Source organism: Diplotaxodon limnothrissa, linkage group LG9, assembly GCF_057381915.1.
Source record: "Diplotaxodon limnothrissa isolate DT_005_m linkage group LG9, D_limnothrissa_male_GT1.1, whole genome shotgun sequence".
Taxonomy (NCBI): domain Eukaryota; kingdom Metazoa; phylum Chordata; class Actinopteri; order Cichliformes; family Cichlidae; genus Diplotaxodon; species Diplotaxodon limnothrissa.
Genome location: NC_140604.1, coordinates 36,468,263 through 36,494,604, shown reverse-complemented (window position 1 = coordinate 36,494,604; position 26,342 = coordinate 36,468,263). Strand labels below are relative to the sequence as shown.

The 26,342-nt window shown below is 45.5% G+C and overlaps 2 protein-coding genes across 2 annotated transcripts; both read right to left on the bottom strand.

The window, feature by feature from the left end:
- Positions 1-5,522: 5,522 nt before the first annotated feature.
- galnt11 (UDP-N-acetyl-alpha-D-galactosamine:polypeptide N-acetylgalactosaminyltransferase 11 (GalNAc-T11)) lies at positions 5,523-18,838 on the bottom strand. The gene is made up of 12 exons (XM_085363173.1): positions 18,529-18,838; positions 15,372-15,625; positions 14,254-14,377; positions 13,800-13,966; positions 13,594-13,719; positions 9,847-10,096; positions 9,653-9,770; positions 9,348-9,500; positions 9,050-9,265; positions 8,858-8,962; positions 8,245-8,382; positions 5,523-8,155 (listed from the first exon to the last, which is right to left on the bottom strand). The coding sequence occupies exons 2-12, from the start codon at positions 15,592-15,594 to the stop codon at positions 8,021-8,023; spliced, it is 1,755 nt and encodes a 584-aa protein (XP_085219299.1). The 5' UTR covers positions 15,595-15,625; positions 18,529-18,838; the 3' UTR covers positions 5,523-8,020.
- Positions 18,839-19,193: 355 nt separating this feature from the next.
- LOC146626061 (uncharacterized) lies at positions 19,194-20,852 on the bottom strand. Its single transcript, XM_085363197.1, has 3 exons — positions 20,541-20,852; positions 20,002-20,116; positions 19,194-19,794 (listed from the first exon to the last, which is right to left on the bottom strand). The coding sequence occupies exons 1-3, from the start codon at positions 20,696-20,698 to the stop codon at positions 19,267-19,269; spliced, it is 801 nt and encodes a 266-aa protein (XP_085219323.1). The 5' UTR covers positions 20,699-20,852; the 3' UTR covers positions 19,194-19,266.
- Positions 20,853-26,342: the final 5,490 nt, after the last annotated feature.

The window sequence follows — 26,342 nt, the reverse complement described above, 5'->3', positions numbered from 1 at the left end:
AGTGGGAGGAGCTTGGATAAAAGGCCATGCGTCAGGAGAGACACACCTTTGCCTTTGAAGGAGGTTGATTCACCACAGCAGATGTGAAGACGCAGCGTCTCATGTAAGTGTTAATGCAGTGAGAGACTGATTGGTTACCCGGTGTTAGGTTAGGCTAGGGTGACCATATTTTGATTTCCAAAAAAGAGGACACTTGGCCCAGTCATGAAGAACTTTAATAATACTGTTTGCTTAAAGAAAACGTTAACATATTTAAACGATGCCTTCTATGTGCTGTTAAAAAATGGTGAAATAAAAAGTGTCATACAGGCTTTTACAAGTCAACAAGTGCAAAAGAAGAGGACTGTTGGTCACCCTAGCTTAGGCACATACTGTGTTGCGGTCTGTCGGCTTCCTGGTGGAGCCGGCGTGCTCCTGTGTCGGGTTTGAGGTGCAGCAGTAACGACCACCTCAAGGACCACCCAGACCCTGCCTTTGCTTTAGGACAGGGGTGTCCAACTCCAGGCCTCGAGGGCCAGTGTCCTGCAGGTTTTAGATCTCACCCTGGGTCAGCACACCTGAGTCACATCATTAGTTCATTACCAGGTCTCTGGAGAGCTTTCATTTAGCCATTTAAATCAGCTGGATGAGGGGCACATCTAAAACCTGCAGGACACTGGCCCTCGAGGCCTGGAGTTGGACACCCCTGATTAAGACAATCATCTTGTCAGGCTCTTTGTCCAGCAGCACCTGAACACATCACTGGAAGCACTGTCTCTGCCCCTCCCTCCCATTCATTTGAATACATTGCACTACAGCTCCCCGGATCTACCCCCACCATTATATGTACTGTTTATCCGCCACCTAAGCCAAATAAGGATTTTTTAAATGAATTTTCTGCTCTTCTCACTCATTTCTCTGTACTTTCTCCTAATCTGATAATTGTTGGTGACTTCAATATTCATATGGACAATGACAAAATCCCTCTTTCCAGAGATTTTACCTCCTGCCTGGAAAGTTTTGGGCTTCTACAGTACATAAAGTTTTCTACTCATCTAAAGGTCATATCTTGGATTTGGTCTGTTGTTGTGGCCTTACCCCCACCCATTGTAAAGCCACATTGTTTCTCCAGTCTGATCATATGTTTATTTCTTTTAATGCAAACTCCCACAGTGGGCTCCCCTTAGACATTGAACGGTCTCATTTTCCAGTTCAGCACCATGGTTTACCCCCGACCTGCGTCACCTTAAAGCTAAAGGACGCCAACTCGAACGTCTATTCAAGAAAACTGGACTTAGTATTGTTACAGCTGTGGCCATAAGAACACTGTGTGGACTGTTTTGTTCTGTGTCTCTTTACTGTGCTTAAGACTCTTTGCAGGTCCCTCCCCTAATGAAGAGTAGTGAGCAGCTGATTGGACCGTGGAACACGTGACCGTGTTCAAAAAGCCGCTCTGACAGCTCCCGCCGGAGAGAGAGAGAGAGGAGTAGTTTGACAGCCGACGCGGTCCTGACCCTGGTTTCCAGCCTATACTTTTGCTGTGTATGTGTGTGAGCGTGCTCTGTGAGAGCCGCTCCGGGTGTATTAACTTAGTGCTGAGGCACCCATAGACTGAAGCGGAAGGGGTGAGCCGCCTTTTTCTTTGGAACAGTTTTCTCCTGTTTTCCGGGTTAGGGAGCGAGGGTTAGTATTGTTATTTGTTTGTTCTGTTTCTTTCTTAGGGTTTAGTTAGTTTTCTCTGGTGGGACTTAGTTGGTTTTGTTTATTATTTTGGCCTGGGTTCACCCTGGAGCTATGCTTCATTTTATTATTATTTATTACCTTCAATAAAATCACCTTTTTTACTCACAACTGGTTTTGGATGTTTGGCTTGGGAATCAGGGCGGGGATTTGTCTCTCTCTCCTCCAACCCTTATGTGCGTCTCTACACGCCTAGACTAGGGGCGTAACATAAATGGGGGCTCGTCCCTTTTCGTTCGTGTGATTGGTTCGTTTCCCTTTTGCGTTTGCGGTGGGGGGAAACGTTGTGGAGGGTGTGGGAAGACGGAGAGTTTCATTCGTCTATGCGGTAGGCGTGAGTTTTGCGGGTCTGGAGTGCGCGGATGCGGTTAGTGGTCTGCAGTTTTTCTTTTTTGCTTTGCTCGTGATGTCGTTTGACATGGATGATTTTGCGCAACAGCCCTCCATTGAAATGTTGGAGCGGTGCACAAAAGCAGATTTGTTAGTAGTGGCTAATTTATTCAATGTGAATGTTCCTAAGAAGGCGGAAATTAAACAATGTTTGATAGAGAAAGTGGTGGACAGGGGAGTGTTTGGGAGGCAGAAAACTTCGCCGAGTGGGTCTGGGAGTTTGGAGACGGCAGTGGGGGCGGAAGCTGCTGGGGCCGTCCCGAAACCTACCAAGGGGCGGATGACGTCGGGGGTGGAAGCTCCTGTCGCCGTTCAATCTCCTAAATTTGACCCGACTGGCCAGGTTGCGGCGGGTTTGGTGACAGATGATCTCAAGCTTGCCCTTCGCTTGAAGGAGGTGGAGCTGGAGGCTAAGGCTAAGGAAGTCGAACTCATGCATCTCCGCATACGAGCTATGGAGCTGGATCCTTCTCAAGCGAAAGACGCTGTTCCCGTCCGTGTAAGTACACTCCCCGACACTTCCATCGTAGACCAGTTTAACGCTAGCAAGCAGGTTGTTTTGGTACCTCCTTTTAGGGAGGGAGAGGTTGATTCCTATTTGTTGATGAGTTGATTCCACTGCTTTTGAGCGCATCGCAACCACTTTAAAATGGCCAAAGGATGTCTGGAGTCTGTTGTTGCAATGCAAATTAGTACCACTACACAATGTGTTTCTTCAATCGACGCTCGTTTCGGGCGCGATCAGTTGCCAGTGCCCGGAGTTGCAATGATTCTGGGGAATGACTTAGCGAACGGGAAAGTGTTTTCTATCCCGAGAGTGGTTGAGAATCCTGTGCCTGATACTTTGTTATCTGACCCTGCCGCTGAGCGCTCCCCCTCTGTTTTTCCTGCCTGCGCTGTAACTCGCGCGCACAAGTGCAAGTATGGTGATGTTGATTTGTCTGATTCTTTTCTCTGCGCTGGTGGTGAGCCGGAGTCTGGATCTAAAACCTGTGACCCGCTGACGGGCGACTCTGAGGCGATGCTGTCTATTAGCCCATCAGTGACATCTCAACTGCCTTTGGGAGTTAACAAAAAGGATTTTGTTTTGGCACAACACAGTGACCCGACTCTTGTGGGTTGTTTTTCAGCTGCCAACTCTAGTGACCAGTATCCTCGTGTTTATAGTGTTGAGGATGATGTGTTGATGCGTACCTGGTATCCGCCTACAGCTGGTGATCTGGGCTGGAATGTGTTTCAGCAGGTTCTGGTGCCTCAACAGTACCGACACAAAGTTCTTAGTCTTGCCCATGACAGCTTTTCTGGACATTTAGGTATTAGAAAAACCTACCACCGCATTCTGCGTCATTTCTTTTGGCCAGGATTGAAGAATGACGTTGCTAAGTATTGTCGTTCTCGTCACACCTGTCAGATTAGTGGTAAGCCTAACCAAGTCATTCCACCCGCTCCATTACACCCTATTCCAGTTTTAGGGGAACCTTTTGAACACATACTCATCGACTGCGTTGGTCCACTTCTTAAAACAAAATCGGGCCACCAGTACCTCTTGACTTTGATGTGCGTTGCTACACGTTTTCCCGAGGCAATTCCATTGCGCACCCTTAAGGTTAAACCAGTTGTTAAGGCGTTGGTGAACTTTTCTACTTTCGGGTTACCAAAAGCGGTCCAAACCAACCAAGGCTCTAATGTCATGTTTAAGATTTTTGCTCAAGTTTTGCAATCACTTGGCATTAAACATCAGAAATCTAGTGCCTATCATCCGGAGTCGCAAGGTGCGCTCGAGCGGTTTCATCAGACATTGAAATCTATGATGCGGAAATTTTGCCTTGAGTCTGGAAAGGAGTGGGATGAGGGGTTATTTCAAAAATTCTTGAAAAAGTAACCATAATAGAATAGAATTAGAATAGAATTCAACTTTATTGTCATTGCACATGCACAGGTACAGGGCAACGAAATGCAGTAGCAATGCAATAACCTCTATGAACAATTTCAATCTGGTTTCCGCCCCAATCATAGCACAGAAACTGTTTTGTTAAGGATTACCAATGACCTTCTGATGGCAGCTGATTCTGGTCTCCTATCCATCTTCATCCTTCTTGATCTTAGTGCGGCGTTTGATACCATTTCTCACAATATTCTCCTGAACCGGTTAGCATCCATTGGCATTAGTCACACCCCCGTTGCCTGGTTCACCTCATATCTCTCAGACGGCACTCAGTTTATCCAATTTAAATCACACTCTTCAAGTCTCTATCCTGTTTTCCCCTCCACTCAGGTTAAAAGTTTGGGTGTCTTACTTGACAGTACTCTTTCATTCCAGTCTCACATTAATTACATAACACGGTCTGCATACTTCCACTTACGTAATATTAACCGACTCCATCACTTCCTTCCTCCCCATGCTGCTGCCATCCTTGTCCATAGTCTTATTACGTCCCGTATTGATTACTACAGTTCCCTCCTATTTGGTCTGCCTAAAAGGTTCCTTCATAAACTCCAACTTCTTCAAAACTCTGCAGCTCGGGTCATAACTTGCACTCCGTCATATTACAACAGTTCTTCAGCAGCTTCGCTGGTTGCCTATAAAAGCCAGGATAAACTTTAAAATCTTACTTCTCACGTATAAGTGTATCCATAAATCTGCTCCTTCCTATTTGTGTGACCTGCTCCATATCACCACTGTCTCCCGCCCTCTCAGATCCCCATCTGCTGTTCATCTTACTGTTCCTTCCGCTCATCTCATCACTATGGGACACAGAGCCTTCAGTCGCTCTGCACCTCGGCTCTGGAACTCTCTATAAGAAATATAGACTCTCTTCCCGCATTTAAGTCACAGCTCAAAACACATCTGTTCAAACTGGCTTATTCGCTTTAGTGCTGATTTTAATCTGTTGTCAAGTTCTGTTTTGCAATTTTAACTTATTTTATGCATTTTATGACTAATGCTCCTTTTATTAATTTTGTTCTTTGTAAAATGGTAAACGGCCTATATTTGTAAGGTGACCATGGGTTTCTGAAAGGTATCCTCAAATAAAACATGTTATTATTATCACACATGAAAGCCTTGGAGAGGAGGATGGCGCGGTTTCTGTTCTGAAACTTAAAAGTTATGATGCTCATATTTTTTTGTAAACCCCACCTTTGGATGTTTTCCTGCGAGCTGCTCGGATTCAAACGACGCCTGTAACATTTCACAGCGGCGGTCCCCTCGCCGTGCATCACTGTGGGGGACGAGGACCCTACAATCCTCCAGCTAAGTTTGACTTCTCCGTGAGTTTCCCTTTGATGACTCGCACTGTTAGAGCTGCACGACGGTTATTTTGGGCACAGACGCACAGAGGTTAGCCTTCATAGACTATGGGCACATTTACTGTAAACCGACACACGGGCCAGTGTTTAAGGTTAAAGGTCGGAGAGCTGCAGTCAGCTGAGACTGACGGAGTCAGCTGATGACGACACGCGTCCCACTGAAGACGTCCAGATGAGCACAAGACTTTTTCAGGATCATTTACAGTCATTTAAGATACCTTTATTAGTCCCACACATGGGAAATTTGTTGTTAAGGCTGCCGACCATTGCCAGCGCCATCTTACCCTTCTGACCTTACATACATTACACAAACATCACATGGGGAAGACAGGTCAGAGAGGTATAACAATGGAAAATGCACAACATGAGGAAAGACAAGGAGACAAAAATAACTCCCCTAGACTGACCTCCAACAGGGAGATCAGTTTGAGAACAGAAAAAAAAAAACCACCTCAGCACATGAATCATCACATCTCACAACATAGAAGACATGAGCTTCGAAGGCGTTTGGAGGGGGTGAGTGTAGGTCTGTGTCAGTGTACATGCGTATGTGTGTGTGTTCAACCAAGAGAAAGTGTCCCTTCACCCGATTAGGCAAAAGTCAGTCTTCGGTCGATGCGGGTGGCCTTAAATGAGGAGGGAGAAAGTCATAACACAGTCTTGTTATCTAAGGGAGAATTGTTATTCCCGTCAGCTTTTGCCTTGAGCATCCAACTGGCGCCACATGAAATGAAGATGGTAGCTGTTTTGGTTAGTGCGAACAAACTGCTTCAAATTTTACAGTTGTCTAATGTCCGTCACTGGTCACAAGTCTGGAGCCGTGAGCCTCTCCACGATGTTATCCATCCATGCCGAGATGTTATCCATTTTGCTCATAGGGCATGAGTGTTCACGACAGCCGTGAGCCTCTCCGAGATGTTGTCAGATGTTGTCAGTCGGTCTCAGTACTCACAGCAGCCCAAACTTCTCCAAGATGTCATTCGTGCTGCACCTGATGAGCCCATTCTGAGAAGCCACAGCTCGCTCCATCTTTCCAATCAACAAAGCAGGCAGCCTTGTGGGGATTTGAACAGCCGTTTCCGCTTTCTTTATCCTTCAATAAGCCGGGGCCAATCAGCAAGAACCCTGTTATCATGGTTCCAAAAAGGTGTCTTCAATGTCTTGTCACGGGCTCTCCCGAACCCAGGCTTCTCGTCGAGGGTGTCAATTGCATTCAGGGACCAGTTGATCAAATCCATAATTCTTTAGGTTTTTAGAGAACAAGTCTGGGAGACTCTCTTAGGGTTAGAGAATAAGCGAGACTATACAAAAGACATGAGAAGCCAAGCAGGAAAGATAAGTGAGAGGGAGAGGGAGAAGGAGAAAGTGCGACCGCCTCCGTCAAGAGCCAAAAGCAGTTTGGTTGTCAATGGTGACCTCGCAGCCCGAGCTCACCATTGACAACACTGCAGCTGCTACGATGGGTGTTTACGCCATCGGCCATGTTATGTGCATGCCTCCTCCCAGCTACTGCAGAACGAGCTGAGCCAGCGGGCCGTCTTCACTGAACTGTGTTTACATCATTCACACTAACCAATCACACCCTGCTGCTGTCTCACGTTTGGCCACTAGATGTCACTGAAACGCAGCTCTCAGCGTGTGACTCTAGAGGGCGCAGTTGAGCAGTGGCAGGTTTAATCAAACAAACAGTAACATTTCAGTAAATTTGTATAAATATTAATCTGCACATTCACGGATATTTCTCCTGTAGCTGTAGATTTCAAACAGTCAAAATTTAAAAATAAAGGTTCACATCCTCACTTTTTATTCTACAAACTCACATTTACAACATTCTGACCTTCACGGTTAACGAAGGATAACGAGCGAGGCGCCTCTGTGACAGCATAGCGGCACTTCGTGTTCTGGGGGAACAACCGGCTCGAGGAAATTGGCTGCGACGCCCACTGTGGATTACCCTGACGGTAAGTAAGCTCCGCCTTCCTTCCTATCATCGGTGGCATCAGAACTGATCTCACGTGCATGCTCGCACCAACTTCATTGAGGAAGCTCCTCATTAGAAATAACTGCAGATATGGTTCTGGTGCATGAGCAGCGGGTCAGCATCATCAGGGTTCCACGGGGAGACACGAGAGCAGTGGCGACGCTCCGAGTCCTTCAGTGAGTGAGTGTTCGGTTTTATTCCAGCTCTCTGCAGCTAACGGCCCTCTGAAGCAAAACTTTTGGACTTACAGCAACCTTTGACCTGAGGAGGACGGGAAGTGCTGTCGCTGCTTTAGAAGCACTTCCTGTGTGAACACGATAAAAACCCTACAGAAAAGCCTGCAGTGCTTCTCTGAGGACGGAGATGCCTCAGAGGTCACATGATGAAGCCAGACCAAGTAAACATCAGATCACTGATCAGATTAAATCAGTCGCCAGACTCCAGGACTTTCCAGGTCCTTAAAAGGACCTTGAAGAAGTTCCAGGCGTGCCTGGGCATGGCGTCCGGCGTGGCGAAGTTCTTCTGCGACTGAAACATCAAACTTAAAATGAAAAACACGAAACATTAAATGAGCAGGTGAGAATCGGAGATCATTCCATCCACGGCACCGCGGCGTCCTCCTCAGGCCTCCAGCTGCCACTGCTGTGTCTGCGAGCCATCGCATATCGCCATGGAGACGTAACCTTTCTGTCCTATTGGCTGGGAGACAGCTGCAAGACACTGACCGACAGAGACCTGGTAGATCCGGTTGGACTTCTACAGGAAACACAGAAGGACACGTGACACTGACTCCTCCTCCTGATGACAGTAAACCCCACCCACACTGTGAGGACTGTGTGTCTCACCCCCAGGCTCCACTGCTGCGACCCCCCCGAGCCGTGACACTTCATCAGCCTCGGGGGGTCAAAGGTCCTGACCTCTGACACGTCCAGACACAGCAGACCTGCCAGGATCAGCTGACCCTCCTCGTCGTACGCCCAGTCCTGCACACGTAAAGGGTTAAAGGTTAAAGGTCACGGTGAAGACAGACGCTTTTATTGTGATAAACAATTGTGTTTATTAAAAACGTGCGGTCAGCGAAGTCGCTGACTCGTTTATGAAGCCGTGACGTGCAGGTCGGGACAGTCCGCATCTTCAGGGGCGGAGCCCAGCAAAGACTCGAAGCCTGATTGGATAGAGGTGTGTGAGAAACAACCTTCAGCTGACCTCTGGGCTTTGAAACATCATTGGAGTCACAGAGGCTTTTCATTGGCTAATGACTCGTCAATCATAGGTCGTTAGCCAATGACTGCGAGCCTTTACTGTCACGTCTGCTGTGAAGATGTTACCATGGTTACATCTATATTTTACGTTTGTGTAAACGTGTACTTTAGCTCCGCCCGTGCCGCCACCAGGAATCACAAATCTCTGCGGTGATTCGGTAAACCGATGTTGCGTGTGGTCATGTGATCGGCTCACCTGCTCGGGGTCTTGGGGGTCACACGGTCGCAGAACGACGGCGCCGCCCTTCTGACTGACCCGGCCCTGGGCTACCAGACAGCGTCCGATGGCGAGGTTCCGTAGCTGGAAGATGGCGGACACAGAGGACGGAAACATGAAGGTAGTTCATGTGACAGGGGGCAGACACGAACGTGTGGTGAGTTAAGGTACCCGTCCTCGCTGCAGGACTTTGGGCCGCTTCAGGCCCTTGTTGATGAACAGCGGCTGCTGCTTGTTGCCGTTGGCGGCGGTCTGCATCTCAGGGTAGACTGTGTCCAGGTACCAGCTGAATGAGTGGCACTGCAGCCGCTTCCTCAACGCCACGCGCTCGCCGATGTCGCCGTAACTCCGGTTGCGCAGCTCTGGACGCAAAGAGAGATACTGCTCCTGATTGGATGAGAGAGGCACAGGAAATGAGGCCACCGTGCCGGCATCCAGAGAGTGTGCACGTGTTTGTGTGTGTGTTTACCTTGTACCCGTCCATCCACACGTGTGCCAGCCGCAGGGAATTATGGGCCATGGTGTCATGGCCGCCCGGCGAGCCATAGGGCCGCCGTTTCCTGAAGATATGGCCAACCCTGGAGCACGGGATGATGAAGAGCTGACCACCGCACATCCAGATCTGAGCGAGACAGCGAGAAGGTGTAGCAGCAGCTGCTCTCCCCTCTTCCCACCACTTCCTCTCTATGCGCTAAGCTAACTGCTAACTGAGAGAAATGTGCGACTGCTCCTTTAATGACCCCTTCACTGACCGTCAGTAAAACAGAGTCTCACCCTGAAGGAGATTTCCAGGTTCTCTCCCCCCCAGATGTCCATGCCGGCGTCGTATTGGCCGAGCTCGTTAAAGTACTTCCTGTTCATAGCGAACAGCCCGCCTGCCATGGTGGGGGACCTGAGGGGGAGCAGAGCAAGGGGGGAGGAGTTAGAGGTCAGACCAAAACTGTACCTCGAGGCTGTTAAGACATCACCTGATGGGTCCGGAAGCTCCCTCAGGCCCGCGGAGCTCGGAGGGGGGCACGGGGTCCCACTTGAAGTGCAGCCCCCAGTTGAAGCCGCCCCTGACGATGGGGGAGGGCGAGTAGGCGAGCGTGTCGGCGGAGATGATGTCGATGACGGGGCAGACGACAGTGCGGCGGTCCTTCTGGATGGGCGCCAGCAGCGGCTGCAGCCATGCCTGGTTCACCTCGCAGTGGCTGTCCAGGAACACGAGCACCTCACCTGGACGCGCACACAGGTGAATCAGACTGCGATCTGACCTAACCTGATCAGAAGGCCCCGCCCCCTCAGAGGCTTGTGAAGGCTCCTAAAAACACTGAACACTGAATTCAAAGCTTAACAGGTGAGACCAAATACTTCTGTCCACATGGTTACAGAGCTGTGCAAAAGTCTTGAGCCGCCTGTCATTTCCTTATAGTTTTCCTGTATTTTTGAAGTGCTCTTGAGCAACAGATCTCTGGCTTTCTGGAGCTCTTTCTCATCTTTGGCTGCTTTTCCTTGTTCCGGAACATCCTTCAGGAAGCTCGGCGAACTATTCCTGAGGGTCCAGAGATGACACAGAGCTGCTCAGAAGGATGACGCTCCGTCCCCAAACACTGGTTTTACACGTGTATGTGCAGACGTTGATTCTGACTGATTTACACGCACGTTTACACGTTTCAATAAATCGCTGCACATTTTTCTCATTTAAAAATATGAGGGGAGGCTCGAGACTTGTGCACAGACCTGTGCGCATACAACACCAGACTCTGGCTTTCATACGGTTATTGGAGGAAGAGAGAGAGTAGGGCTGAACGATTATGGAAAATAATCTAATTGCGATTTTTTGCCCCAATATTGCGATGCGATATGCGATTATTTTTTAAGGTCTTTGTCTTCTGTATTATTAAACCAAGACAAGCAATACATCATATAGTATGGCCAATACTATATTACATTAATTTTAAACTGTTCTTTCCTGGAAGACAGACCTCTGTTATGATGACATGAGGTGATGCATGAATTGATGACTGACATTTTTATTTAACTTCTTCAATCACAACAGTATATTTGAACATACACAATAGTTTATTTTTAGCTTACAAACATCTGAGCATAAAGTGCTGACAAGGAACCCTGGTGTAAACATTAAAATGAAAGTCAGTACAATGTGCAGATTGCAGAAATATACATAAACAAAATCAGTGGCTTTACCACACTCAGTTTTTCAACATCTGTGAACTACTAGACAGTCATTCAATTAAAAAATAATATTAAATAAATAAAACTAATAAATAAAAAATACACACATCTTACTGATCTCTGCAGTCAGTAACATTACACATAAAGTGCAAACATAATAGCAATTGTATAAACACACACACAAACACGCCTTTAAAGTTTAAAGGCGTGAAATTGGACGGTCTAGTTCTGATTAGCGTCACCGCTGTCTCGGTGGAGTTTAATAAACTCGGCCGTCTGCTTCTTGCTATCTAAAATATAACCAGACACTGGTGTAAATTCTCGACTGTCTCATACTTCTGTTTAATAAGTTTTCTGTTTGACGTTTAGTCAGCTGTGTGAAAACCAAGGAGGAACCCACCCGGGGGATTAATAAAGTTTTATTTTATCTAATCTAATAACTTTAATCTCAGCCAAACCGATTTACTCACGAACAAACAAAACACTGAAAAAAGCCCAACAATAACATTTTTAGGTTGTCTAAGTGACTTATATATTACGTTTAACCCGAGCAGCGAAACTCCGCGGTGATCTGAAAATGATGTGCCGGGAGTTGTGCCGTTCTCGGCCGCATCAGTAACCCTCGAGCTCCCGGCTAGCTGTCGAGCTGGTGGGTAGCAGATGCCTCTGAAAACGTCGAAGCACTTTTGCAAATATGGGATATCTTGATAAACCGAGCAGATATTTGATGTTTACACAACTACTTTCTCGCCTGAAAATATGTTAAAAGTTTATTTTGTGACCCAGAAAGATTAGTATGAGTAATTTTAAAACTTAGTAGCGGCCGCCATTGCTGGAAACTGGAGTTTGGCTGGGCCGCGCTATGAATTCTGGGATATGGTAGTAATTTGGACAGCCTTCGGCGCGTCGCTGTGACGTAATCGGTCTACAAATGCGGCCTCAGGAGGATGCAGCCCATGAATTTGGACATGTCCAGAGTATAATCGCAGCCTTTGCGGTAGAGCTGGGCGATATGAGATTTTTTCATATCACGATATGTTTTTTTCATTTCAGGCGATAACGATATCTATCACGATATCAGCCAAATAACTATATTTGTAAGATTTAAATGTGCCGTTGCTCACAAGTAAAATGTGAAATAATCAGCAGCTTGTTTTTATTTAAATATTTATTTCCCATAATAAGTTCAACAGGGTAGATGTACTTAAGGAACATGAGACTTTTTCAGATAAATAAAGGCAAATATTGCAAACTACACAAAAGGCAGCCGCTAAAGTGTTTAAGTTTCAAAATAGAACAAACGAAACAGACTAAACTGTCAATTCCACTTAGAAACAAAATATTAATTCTAAAAATAAATCTTAGTTTGTTTTACAGAAGAACAGACAAAACTGACTAACTTTTGTCAATATCAAATAAACTGAGAACTAAAAGGAAATTCTCAATCTCTCCTTGTTGTATAGCTGAGCTTTTCAAACAGTTGTAACAGTTACTTTAGTCTGACAAAAGCCGAATGACGAATCAGCGCTTCCAGTCAGAGACTGAGGCTACGTCCACACGTACACGGGTATTTTTGAAAACGGAGATTTTCCGTTTTCGTTTTAAAAAATAATCCCGTCCACACATAAAGGCAGAAATGAAGGAAAACGCTGCTATGAACATGCCAAAGCAGCAGGTGGCGCTAGATTCCTAACCGTGCAGAAATGTTGGCCAATCAGAAGTCTAGAAGCCTCAGTGGGAAAAAGTAAACAAAGCTGGGGCATAGAAGCAGAACCGAGTCGTATGTGTGGAGGGACAGTAACTGTGTGTATATGTAAGCATTTAAACACTGCAGAGAGTACAATTAACAGTAACAGTATTGTAGAAATTCATTTCACCGAAACAATAACGTGGCGCACAGTGTGACGCATGCACCAGTTTATTGTATTTCCAGACTTGCTTTCGGCACAATTTACAGTGCACGCTACTCTGTTTTTTGTCAGACTTGAAATAGCCGAAATACCTTCACACTACGGAGCTTCTATGGCTCTTCCGTTCAACAATCTCTCCGGCGTTGGAACCGTCATCTGTTTTCTCTTCGGTCACGCTCGGTTGATTTTTCTAGTCGGCACACTCATTTCCTCCATTACGCGCTGGCTGCTTCCCAAACAAACACACGTGCGGCTTGGCACTTGTGCTGTACGTAACAAGTCACGCGACGTGACGCTGCGGCTGTGATTGGTTCGGCTCTGCGCTACTTAATTTGGATTGGCTGACCTTTTTTTTTTTTTTTTTTATTAAGAGGACAAGAGCAGCGAAGTCTATCGCGATAGTTTAATTTCTCTATCGAGTAAAAGTTATATCGCGATACATATCGTTATCGTTCTATCGCCCAGCTCTACTTTGCGGTTAGAAAATTGCACTTGATCATGTCGCGATATTATCGCAAATGCGATATATCGTTCAGCCCTAAGAGAGAGGCCTAAAGAGGTAAAGGAGGGTTCTTCGTCCTCCAGGAAACAAGAACAGAGCAAGGAAAGCAGGTGACGAGGAGGCACCTGTAGCGTGTGAGGCTCCAATCATGCGTCCTCTGATGAGTCCTTCCCTCCTCTGGTTCCTCACTAGATGGACTTTTCCCTGAAACTCCGCCCTGACGTAGCGGTCCAGCTCGTCCTTCAGCTCCTCTGCACACAAACAAAAATCCGCCATGAGCCACGGGCCAAGCCCCGCACCAATCGAATTGCAGCAACTGGTTCGCGATTACCCAGCTCGCTGTGGTCGTCCACCAGGATGATCTCGTGCAGCAGGTAGGGCGGCGTGCGGTCCAGCACGCTGTGCACGGTCCTGAGCAGGGCGGAGAGCGCCTCGTTGAAGAAACAGATTACGACGCTGGCAGAAGGTAGAGCCACAGGATAGGACTTCTCCCGACACCTGAGAGAGAGGCATCATGGGTAAACAACAGGGCTCGCCTACACATCGCACGACGCCACAGCGAGTTGCAGGTACACGTGACTACAGTCGGCTTCAGGTGATCCGGACAGTGACCTCAGAACAACCGCCGGGTCACCGCCGACACCTGCACGCTGCTACGGGGCGCTTCACGTTTTTATGGTCGTTACACCTGAACGAGCTCACTCTACAGAAAACACAAAGTTAACTCAGATTTACTGGAAGACAGAGACACAAAGGCCCCAGTGTGCCCAGTATCAGCTTCTTACTGGGTGTCTCTGGTGTCGGGCAACTGGCGGTGGAAGCCCAGCCTGTTGGAGATGAGGACGTTGAAGGCGTGACGGTGGTAGCCGCTGTCCCGAACCTCTTGATCCGCCTCGTTGAAGATCATCCCTGCAGACGGACACAGAGGCTGACACATCACATCATCTCTCACTCACACACACACACACACACACACACACACCTTTAATTTAATTCCTTTAATTTTAAATATGTTTATATTGTCTATTCTGTAAAATAGTCAGATCGTCTATTCTCATTTAACTCACTTAATGTACAGAATTCACCTGCTTGCTGCTACTGCTGCACATTCACCTAATGTATGTGTGTAATATATATATATATATACTGTGGGACTTCCAGATACAGACGGACAAAATGGTGGTGGCTAACCAACCGGACATAGTGGTGGTAGACAAACAGAAGAAGACGGCCGTAGTGATCGATGTAGCGGTTCCGAATGACAGCAATATCAGGAAGAAGGAACACGAGAAGCTGGAGAAATACCAAGGGCTCAGAGAAGAGCTCGAGAGGATGTGGAGGGTGAAGGTAACGGTGGTCCCCGTGGTAATCGGAGCACTAGGTGCGGTGACTCCCAAGATAGGCGAGTGGCTCCAGCAGATCCCGGGAACAACATCGGAGATCTCTGTCCAGAAGAGCGCAGTCCTGGGAACAGCTAAGATACTGCGCAGGACCCTCAAGCTCCCAGGCCTCTGGTAGAGGACCCGAGCTTGATGGATAAACCGCCCGCAGGGGCGTGCTGGGTGTTTTTTTATATATATATATATATAATGTTCTTCCTCTACCCCCCCATTTTTGCACAAGTTGAGGAGCGTGTCAGGTTACATTTCGCTGTGTGTTACACTTGTATAACTATGCATGTGACAAGTAAAGAACCTTGAACACACTGAGGTGTTAATCGTGACATCATCAGAGACTTGGCCCTGCCCCCATTTGCCAGTTATCATTCATTTAGTCTGACAGACCTCTGGTTTACAAAGACTCTGAAAACAGGTCATCACTGACACGCTCTCAGGCCCCACCCCTTACTCCACCCATCACTGCCGCTCTCCCAGCAGTACCTGAACGCACCACGGGCACTCACCCATCTCTGGTGAAAGCTCCACTCCATTACTTGGCAGCAGAGGCCGACGCCCCCCTCTACGATCGGCCACACCTCCAGTGATTGGCTGCCCGAGGTGCCTCATGGGAGTCCTGCCACGGTCAGGCTCCGCCCCCATGGAAAAATACAGGAAGAGCAGGAAGGACCAGGTGGCCGAGGTGACGAGGCAGCCATAACAGAAGTACCGCAGCGTGACAGTGGTCATGGCGGGCGAGCAAGCATGGCCTTACATTACACTGTAGTGAGACAAAGAGAGAGTTCATCAGTCACAGACTGTGTCCCAATCCAGCGACCGCACGCTTTGTAGTGTGCATGTGGAGAACGATTACGTCACAGCGATGCGACGAAGAGTGTCCCAATACAAAGTGTACTCCAAATGCGGTCGACAAATGCACCCTTCATTTGCCCAAATTAGAAGTGTGGCCCGGTGTACACTTCGGGGTACCATATATCCCACAATTCATAGCGCGGCGGTGGGTGTGGACATTTTGTTCGGAAAAAAACGGCGGATGGCTGAAGCAGAGCGGCCGAAGAGCAAACTTTTAAAAATAAGTACTGAATATTATGTCACTTATTTATGCGCAAATGTTTAATAATGAAGATCATTAAAACATGACTGTTGGCCACATGCCGGCAAAGTTATGTGACATTAGTGACGTTTGTACTAACTTGGTTTTAAAGCCTTTACTTTAAAATATACGCCGTTCAATAGTCGACCTTAATCTGACAGAGAATGTGATGATTTTGTGGATAATTAAAGTCAGTCATATATCCACAAACACAACAAGCTGAAAGTCAGTGATGCTGCTCGGTTTGCAGTCCTGAACATCACGGCACAAGCAGGATTCACTGCAATGTTAATGTGAGCTGTGTTATATTGCTCCCTCTGTTCGGTGGTGTCGAGCCAAACGCACTTTAACGTGTGTTTGAACGAGCTGACGGTTCACTCGTTAAGCTGAAAGAAAGATGCTTTAATCACAGCAGTCACATTGTAATGTAAGTCACATAATTTGTGTGGCATGTTATTGAATGCAGAACAGCTGATTGTTCTGTAAAAAGTTTGAAATGGTTATAAAAAAAAAAGGTAAATGGCTGCAAATAACTTGTGCGTATGATTTTAAAATTGACAATTTATATTTGCATTTAAAGTTATGAAATATGATTCATTAAACATGTTTGTGGTTGTCACATATACACATGACTGTGTGGCCACTACCAGCTCCACCACCATCATCAAGTTTGCTGACGACACCGTCGTGGTGGGCCTGATCTCTGATAACAACGAGACGGCCTACCTGAAGGAGATTAGGAATCTGGAGAACTGGTGCCAGAGGAACAACCTCCTTCTAAACGTCAGTAAGACAAAGGAGCTGATAGTGGACTTCAGCACTAAGCAGGAGAGGAACTACCAGACCCCCGTCATCAACGAGTGCCCAGTGGAGAGAGTGGACAGCTTCAAATACCTCGGAGTTCACATCACGCAGGACCTGTCATGGTCCTGTCACATCAACACCGTGGTGAAAAAGGCCCGTCAGCGTCTCTACCACCTCAGACGCTTGAGAGACTTCCAACTGCCCTCCAAGGTGCTCAGGAACTTTTACTCGTGCACCATAGAGAGCATCCTGGCGGGAAACATCTTAACCTGGTTCGGGAACAGCACCATGCAGGACAGACGAGCTCTACAGAGGGTTGTGCGGTCAGCTGAGCGCACCATCCGCTCCGAGCTCCCTGACCTGCACTCAATCTACAGCAGGCGGTGCTGGACCAAGGCCAGGAAGATCGTGAAGGACCTCAGCCATCCCAACAACAGACTGTTCTCTCTGCTGAGGTCAGGAAAGCGATTCCGCTCCCTGAAGACCAACACAGAGAGACTGAGGAGGAGCTTCTTCCCGCAGGCGATACGGTCTCTCAATCACACCACCACACAGTACTGACCCACACATATGGTTCTTACACACACACTGGACTTTCTGGACTTTGGTTTTGCACAACACTGGTCACTATATTCTTCATTTCCGGTTAATACTTGTACAGCTGCTGTTATTGTGTATATATTTATTTATATTTAGATTTCTTCATACATTCTTATATAGTTCTATACTGTGTATTGTGTATTTTGTTGTACAGTTATTTTATTTTCAACTTTAATTTATATATTTATCTTTATCTTATTCTCCCAGTTAAATTTACCCTTCATTCTAATTTGTGTTGTACAGTTATTTCATTTTTAACCTTAATTTATATTTTATTCCTTCCTAGTTAAATTTACCCTTTTTAATTTTTCATATTTATTTCCTATCTTATTCATAGCCTTTTCCTTTTTTGTTTTCTTTAGGTCACGAGCAGTTGTCCAAGCATTTCACTACATATCGTACTGTGTATGACTGTGTACGTGACAAATAAAATTTGAATTTGTTACAGAAAAAATATCACTTTTTCTACTCTGATTTTATGTTTTCTGTCTGATTTTAGATCAATTGTGTTAATACAGTATGTCAGAATGAAAACATGACTGTAAATTCAGACACGTGAGGCAGTGCTGAAAAGGATGATACCAAACGAGGCAAAGTAAATCGTTTTTAAAGGTGAAATGTAGAGGAAACATCAAAAGTAGTTAAAATGTCCAATTATACCCTGGATCCCAGAGGTTACAAAAAATAATAAAATAAAAATTTAAGTAACGCAATAGTTACTTTTCAAGTAATTAATTACTTTTAGAATCTTGTAACTCAGTTACTACCTCAGTTACCTTTTTGAAGTAGTAACTAGTAACTATAATTAATTACTTTTTCAAAGTAACTTGGCCAACACTGGGGGTCAGAGGTCACAGCCTGAACCTCCAATCAGCTCTCAGGTCGACTGATCACAAGGTTAATCAATTTTCAATGAGTAACCTGGAACTGCTGCTGGCGTCAGCACACCTGAGGACAGGTGTCCTGTGTCGGCAGCTCAATCATTCACCTGAACTCGTGACTGACACAGACAGAAGAGCAGCTCCGACCAGAGTACATTCAGAAATCCTCTGATTTAAGGGGCTCAAACACACACTCCTCCACACTGAAAGTTCGGCTTCAGCTCACCTGTTAGAGACTATGCGCACACACGCGCGCACAGTGAGAAGCAACTGACCCGAGCTCACCTTTAGTCATCCTACTGCTTCACAGAGGCTCCATCTGTCCGTGCGGCTCTCTGGGCTTCAGCAGCAGGAGGTGCAGCGGCTCCCAACGCGAGCCACAGCAGCACAGTGTCCGATAATGGAAGCCGCTCTCTTGGCCCCGCTAGCCGAGCACGGAGGCTGAGAGTAGCGTTAGCAGCTCGCTGTGACCCTGAAGTTCTCTCCGTGGATTTTACACGGCGTCCCACGCGGTATACTCACCGGCACACTGAGCTGCTTGCTCGGCGGCACTCTGGCCGACGGTCAGCCTGCAGGTCAGTTAGCCGCTGAGGCTAAAGTGAGCCGCAGAGAAAACAGAGACACGTGACTTCCGCTCTGCTCCTTCACCATAAGACACACCGCTGCCAAAGAAAAGGCTGTGAACGCTTTCAAAGTAAAACAGGCTGTATCCCAATTCAGGGTCTGCAGCAGTGGCGGCTCCTGAAAAAAATCTCAGGGGGGGCAATTTTTATGATATCGACTAAAATGACCCATTTAATGAGTACATCAAACAACACAATTTTAATTTAAATTTAAAATGAACAACCATATTCTGGCCATTTGTATAGATTTGTAAAAATGAACATGAACAGATTTTTTTTTTTTTTTTTGAATGAATGAAAAATAACTATTGAAAACAACAACTGTAAACTGATTGGGGGGGTGGGCTAAAGAGAGAAAGAGAGAGGGATGGAGAAAGAGAGTAAATATGGTTAAGGGTTCTTATTTGTACAAGAACTTTGCTCGTCTGTCTTTCTGAGTGGCAAATTTCTCGATGACCCTGGTGTTGAAATCAGGAAGTTCTTGTGTGAGTTTTTTCTCTATGGACAGCATAGCCAGAGCGTTGAGCCGATCCTGAGCCATATTGTTTCTCAGGAAAGTTTTTATCCTCTTTAAAGTAGAGAAACACCTCTCCGATTCTGATGTTGTCATTGGTGTGGTGATGAGGATGTTAAGAAGACTTACAGTTTCGGTGAATGTGTCTTGAAGGTTGTTTTCCATCAGAACCTGATAGAGCGCCAGCGCACCACTACAACTCTGAAACTCCTCGTTGTCGTAGATCAGGGACAGTTCTGTTTTAAGTCTGGCTTTGTCCAATGAGGGATAGGCTTCCACTGTGGTTTGTAGTGCTGCATCTGGAAAATTTTTGCTGTGTTGTTGGAACAAGTCTCCTTGCAACAGAGTGGCGCTGACAAGGTGCTTGGTGAAAGAAAACCTCTCCTTGGCATGGCTCATAATGGTGTCGCACACCTATCCAATAATATATAATTGGTAAGAGTTAGATTCAGTGGTAAGACTTTGGCACATGTCTCATGTTAATCATTATTCTGAAAAAAAAAATCTGTCCATAACAAAACAAAACAGTCATGACCACTATATCAAATGACATCTGACAGCATCGTCATTAGATTTTATCTGATGATCCGATTTAAATCAGACCAAGCAGCTAGTGCTTACCTCCAGTGCCAAATGGTGTTGCCTGTCTTCCCCCAATGTTCTCCGTCTCTTTGTGGGTGGGTCTTGAACAGGTCCCCTGTACTCCTCATCCACAACCAGATTAGGAAGTGCCTCCCTGATCCAATACATAAGTTTCATTAATGGCTTCTGAAAACTGAATAGGGATATATTAACCAAACACAAACCAAACAAAGGTTGTGTTCTAATTACCGGGAATTACCGGATTTAATTAATAACCGGACCTGGTTTAATGGCTGGGGGAAAACCAGTGCAAGTAAATAAAGGCCCTGGCCATAATTTCAGGAAATAGCCTATGGTATAGGCTACATCAAATAATTACTGGGAATATACTTCATCAAATATACTTAATCAAATATTTTTCATAAAATTACTTCAAAGGCTGATATAAATCAAAATTATCTGAATTCCATTAAACATTTAAGTCACAGAACACAGAATATATGCAGAGAATTTGATAGAATCTATGCATAGATAATTAACATTTATTCTAGGTTACATATTTATGCTTTTATGCCTACCTGATAGCCTGCATGCGGCTGATGAATGTCTGGGTGATCCCTGCGATGGTGACAGAATCGATGTTTCTCTTCTGTAGGTGGTTATACAGCATGTCTACATGTGGCATTATCTTGTGAAACAAGGCCAGGAAAAAACAGAAAGCTTCGTCTTCCAGCATTCTCACGAAACCACCGGCATCTCTCTTTGTAGGGGCATCAAATCCTTCACTGTTACGGATGGTCTGAAAACACCTCACCAGATCGTCTTTATGTTCATACACTGTATTCACAGCACGACTGTTGAAGTTCCAACGGGTTGCCGATGCACTTGGAAGTCGGTGCGCCACCACCTCGTCAAGCACTGGAGTCCTCTTGCTCGATTTAGTAAAAAAAGAAGCGAATCCTGCTATGTCGGAAAAAAAGTGACTGATTTGAGGGATGTGGGAGGTTGCTTGTTGCATTACCAGGTTTAACTGATGGGCATAACAATGTACGTAGTGAGCGTTAGCATAAATGTCCTGTATCTTACGCTGCACTCCTCCAGTGGTACCCCTCATTACAGCGGCCCCATCGTAGGCCTGGGCGATCAACTTTCTCTCTTGTCCCTGGGGGAGGATGAAGCGCAGCCTCTCCGATAAGGCACTGGCTATTGCATCTGCACAAGCATTGGGTAGCTTGATGAATTCAAAAAAACGCTCTTGAATACGGTTTCGTTGGTCAATGTATCTTAGCACCATGACTAACTGACAGTGTGTAGAAATGTCAGTGGTTTCATCAGCTTGAATGGCTAAAAACTTCGCTGCCTTTACTTCTTCCACGATCCTTTCTCTCAGAACTGCCAACATGCAATCCAGGATCTCGTTCTGGACTGTTTTCGAGGTGCCTTTAAATACAGTAGCATTTTCAAGGTGTTGCCTCAAGTCGTGATCAATTGATGCCATCAAGTCGACTAAACCTCTAAAAATCCCTGGATTGTCTGAGGAATCACTTTCATCATGTCCCCGCATTGCTAGCTCAAAAGCACCACAAAACTTAATACAATCGATGATTTTAGATAAAATATGACGGTTTTTATCTACCTCTTCGTTGTGCCTTCTTAAAGCAATCCGATGTCCATCATCTAGCTGCGCCGCTATGCTAGTTTTCCCTAGCACAGCTAGCTTTACACTGTTGTCCATATGAACTCGTGAGCTTTCATGTTTCTTGATTCGTTCGGAGAGGTGCTTTAAGTCGGTTTGTCCAGATTGTGTCCACGTCAAATCACACTTGTCACTTTTGAACAGTATGCACGGGAAACAAAAAAGTGCATTAGCTGTTCCACAGCCTGTCAGCCACGACTTGCGCTGGAACCAACTCCGACAAAAAGTCCTGTTGTATGCTTTTGACTTCTCCTTCGTTGCCTGGGTTAGTTGAATTTCGGGCTTGTCAGGTCCCAACTCTTTAACTTGCAGTTTTTCTGCCATTGTCCTTCTGGCAAAAGGGTAGGTTAGAAGCGATCTAACCGAATTTGGGGGAGGCTGTGCCTCAACCGTTAACAATACCGCTGCCATCGTCTCTCTCTGACCTTATAGCTCACTTAGGCTACTGACTGAGGTAAAATTCTAGAACAGCAAATCTTCGCGCGTTTTCTGCAGGGGCGCAATTTTAAGCGCCCCCAAACCATTTAATTCAGCGACGCTGATAGGTCAAATATTTATTATTTTCCCCTGGCAACCATTTAATGATAGGCTATTTCGCTGCATATCAAGGGCGCTTTGACGAGCGCCCCAGAAGAAGAAAAACACCGTTTGTTGGTTGAACTTTAATGAGTCAGCTGGTGAAAATGTTAAAATACGCCTGGCTGTATATGGGCACACACATAGTAAAACTATCATTGATGAATTTTTTAAAAATATATATTTTTACTCCTCCACATTTGGGGGGGCGGAGCCCGAGCGCCCCCTATGGGCCAGCCGCCACTGGTCTGCAGCCTTAAAGTACGCAGCCTTAACGGTCCACAAGGGCCGCGTACTCAAAGCCCGCTAAGGCATGCGAAATGGGATGGTCTAGCCTCCATCGCGTTCACAATCTTTTGTCCATTTGTTTGTTTTTATATGAGCTTTGTGTGATTTGATAAGCTTCTGAGGCTGAGACCACAGGACTGTAAAAACATGATTGTTGGGCTTCATTTCTGTACTGAACAGTGTTGGTCAAGTTACTTGAAAAAAGTAATCAGTAACTAATTACTGATTACTTCCCCCCAAAAGTAATCCCGTTACTTTACTGATTACTTATTTTCAAAAGTAATTAATTACTTAGTTACTTTTTAAAAACACGATTTACAACCTGAATAGGTGATAAAGCGATAGATCTCTCAGCCTGGGGCTGGGATGGTCAATTTGGTAAAGTAAATCCGTTGGGCATCTTTGTTTGCCTTTAGACAACAATTCTGATGGCAAAAGAGCCAAACGGGACAGGCAAAAAAGCCCAATTCTACTTTTTCTGCATAATCCATCATACAAAATGTAATCAAATGGAAAAGTCTCTTTTTAAAACTTGTTTTATTAGTTTTAATCTTTAAACTTTATGCATCAAGCAAAAATGTAATTATATGCAACATTCACTGACTGGAAGAAATTTGTTTAACATTTAAACCTATTTTCTGCACATTCCAGCACATAATTTTTTTTTTTTTTTGTGTTTACACTCAGTCTTTCAAATAGATGCAAGCAAAACACAGCAGAAAATAAATAAAATCAAAGACTCAGCGGTCCTGTTGCTCTGTTTTCACCTGTAAAGTAGGAGTAGGGTAGGCGGAGGTTTACCCTGGTGCAGGTGTGCTGCAGCGGTCAGTGGAAGGATACGGCAGTTTCTCTGTGAATTTCCCATTACGTGGTAGCACACAGAGCTTGCTTGGAAGGTTAGGGGGGTTTTTTCCGCTGTAAAAAGAAGTTTTCTTCCCACGCACAACGCTAATGGACGCTAATGTTTTTGTCACTTTTTATGGAATCAAACGTAAAGTAAGGTCAGTACTTCCACGCTTTAAACGCTGCACGCTCATACTCTCTCCGTACTGGATATATGATCCACTGTTGAGCTGCACACAGCTGTTATCACGAACGTAGCACTTGCTTACATGAGACATTCTCGCAAAAAAATCACGGTTTTAGTAACGCAGTAACGCAGCGTTCCTACGGGAAAGTAAAGGTAATCTAATTACCGTTTTTGCAATAGTAATCCCTTACTTTACTCGTTACTTGAAAAAAGTAATCGGATTACAGTAACGCGTTACGCGTTACTGCCCATCTCTGGTACTGAACAGTCATTTTAGGATTAGCTAGTAAATAACAATTAGCTAATGTTGTTCATGAGACTAAAGTCATCTCACTTTGGTAATGTAAATATAATATGGCCAATATTATAGTTAGTATTTATCATTATTAGTTATTACAGCAGTGAACATGAATCTCTGTCAAATACTGAGCTTCAGTAAAGATTCAAGTTGCAGTTATTTATGTTTCCTATCACCTTAAATCTTCACTCAAAGACAAGTATCTTTGACAGTGTATATACAGATGTGTTATATATAAGAGACAAATATGGTTCGTTTAACTCATTCACTGCCAGCCATTGGCAGTGAATGAGTTAAACCCATTGACTCATTCACTGCCATTGACGGCTATAGACGTCAATGGCAGTGAATGAGTTAATATGTTGGCATTACTAAAATTGGCTCAATGCTTACAAATATGTGTAAAAAGAAAATGTACGAGCTGTGATAACTGTGTCTGATAGAATGAAGAGTAGACTGATATATGAAATATTCCTTTATTGGGTGAGAAAATCAGACCATGTCATAACTGCTTTAAGTCACACAGAATAGATATCAGAGCCTTAAACAGGCTGACGTCTGCTAAATGGGTCAAACTGGGCAGAAAGTCTACAAACACATAACATCCTTATAGAATATGATGTAACACTATAGATCAACTTAGCTCAGAATATATAAAGCATATAAACAGTTACAGCAATATGATGCAACAAACACAGCAGCTACTGATCCAAAATACTCAAAGCTTCATAGAACTGAAACCAACATTTATTTTTAGCTCCATTCTGCTGCTGATACAAACTTTAGGCTTCTGAACATTAAACTTGTTGCTGCCTTTCATAGTGTGTAACTTGAAGGCCCTGAGTACTCTGAGTACTTTCTCCCACACTGAAAACACTGGGATGATCACATTATTTGAACATTACCTAATAAGACTGATTCAGGACTGATTTAAACTTTCCTAGCAGTCCTTCACAAACAGGGAACAGTCTGTCTATTCTCTCCATCTGTCAGCTGCTGCTGGATCTTCCTCCTCCTCTTCCTCACACACTGCTGAGTTTGTCCTGGTGGATCATCAGGACATCAAGACTGGCCCCGTAGCCAGTCTTGTTAATGATCTCACTGAGGGGGTTCAGGCCTATGCAGAACAGCAGTGGGGACAGAGCATCTCCTTGGTAGATCCCGCACTTGATGGTGACTTGTGCTATGGGCTTGGAGTTGGCCTCTAGTGTTGTACGCCACATCCCCATTGAGTTCCTGATGAAATGTCTGTGAAGGTTCTCAGTCATCCAGTTCTGCGGCTGCGAGGTGGTTGGTGCCTGTCGTGGTGGAAATCCCCGAACCAAATGGTGGACACCAGAGGTGAAGGGAGCCACCAGGCTGAAGAAGGAGTCTTATCGGGCTTGGTTAGCCTGTGGGACTTCGGAGGCAGCTGACAGGTACCGACAGGTCAAGCGGAATGTGCCTCGGGCAGTGGCTGAAGCAAAAACTCGGGTGTTGGAGGAGTTTGGAGAGGCCATGGAAAAAGACTTTTGGACTGCCTCGAAGAGATTCTGGCAAAGCAGCCAAAAACTGTTGGACCTCCGACTAGTTGCCAGTGATCTTACCAATGCAACTTATAATGGACATAAGGCGTTACCTCCATTCCTGTCTGGGATACCAGCTAACCTTTGTCGGACCCGGGCCCCAGCCTCACGGCGAAAGCGTTTCAGATGCCGGGGCAAACATAGCGGTCTACTCGTGAAACTTAAGGCATACGTGGTGCGCTCTTCCCCGGCTCCTTGGAACGAACGTGGATCTGTACCTTGTCATGCCTTTTATCCGTGCTCTCCGGAGCCCAGCTGTGAAAGATTTTCCCTCATCTTCGTCGGTGCGGTGCGAACCTACAGAACTTGTGGCCGCTGCGTCGGGTCTCGCTGTCAGCCACGAACACGCTGACCTCCACCAGGTTTGGATTGGTGAACACTAGATCGCTGAGTAATAAAACTTTTATTTTAAGGGATTTATTTATAACCTAAGGACTGGATTTCCTCTGTATAACTGAGACATGGTTGAGGGCCGGTGAGTCCAGCGTTTTCACAGATCTCTTACCTGATGACTGCTGCTTTTTAAACTCTCCTCGAATATCAGGCAGAGGAGGAGGACTAGTGGTTGTTTTTAAGAAGCAGTATAAATGTAAACCACTGCCATTATCAACCTCACCTAGTAGCTTTGAACTGAGCATGTTTGAGCTAGGTCGCTCTCACACAGTGCTCTGTGCTGTGGTTTACAGACTCCGCAAATACAATAAGGAGGTCTTAAATGACTTTTCTGATCTGTTGGCTGAAATTATGCCAAAATATGATCATGGCATATGGCAAAGGACTTTTTAAATCTTATTGACTCTTTTGATCTTGTGCAACCTGTGTCTGTGCCTACACAAAAATATGGGCACACGTTGGACCTTGTTTTAACTCACAATTTACCTGTCTCTAACTTTAGAGGTTTGTGACATTGTAGGGTCAGACCATAGG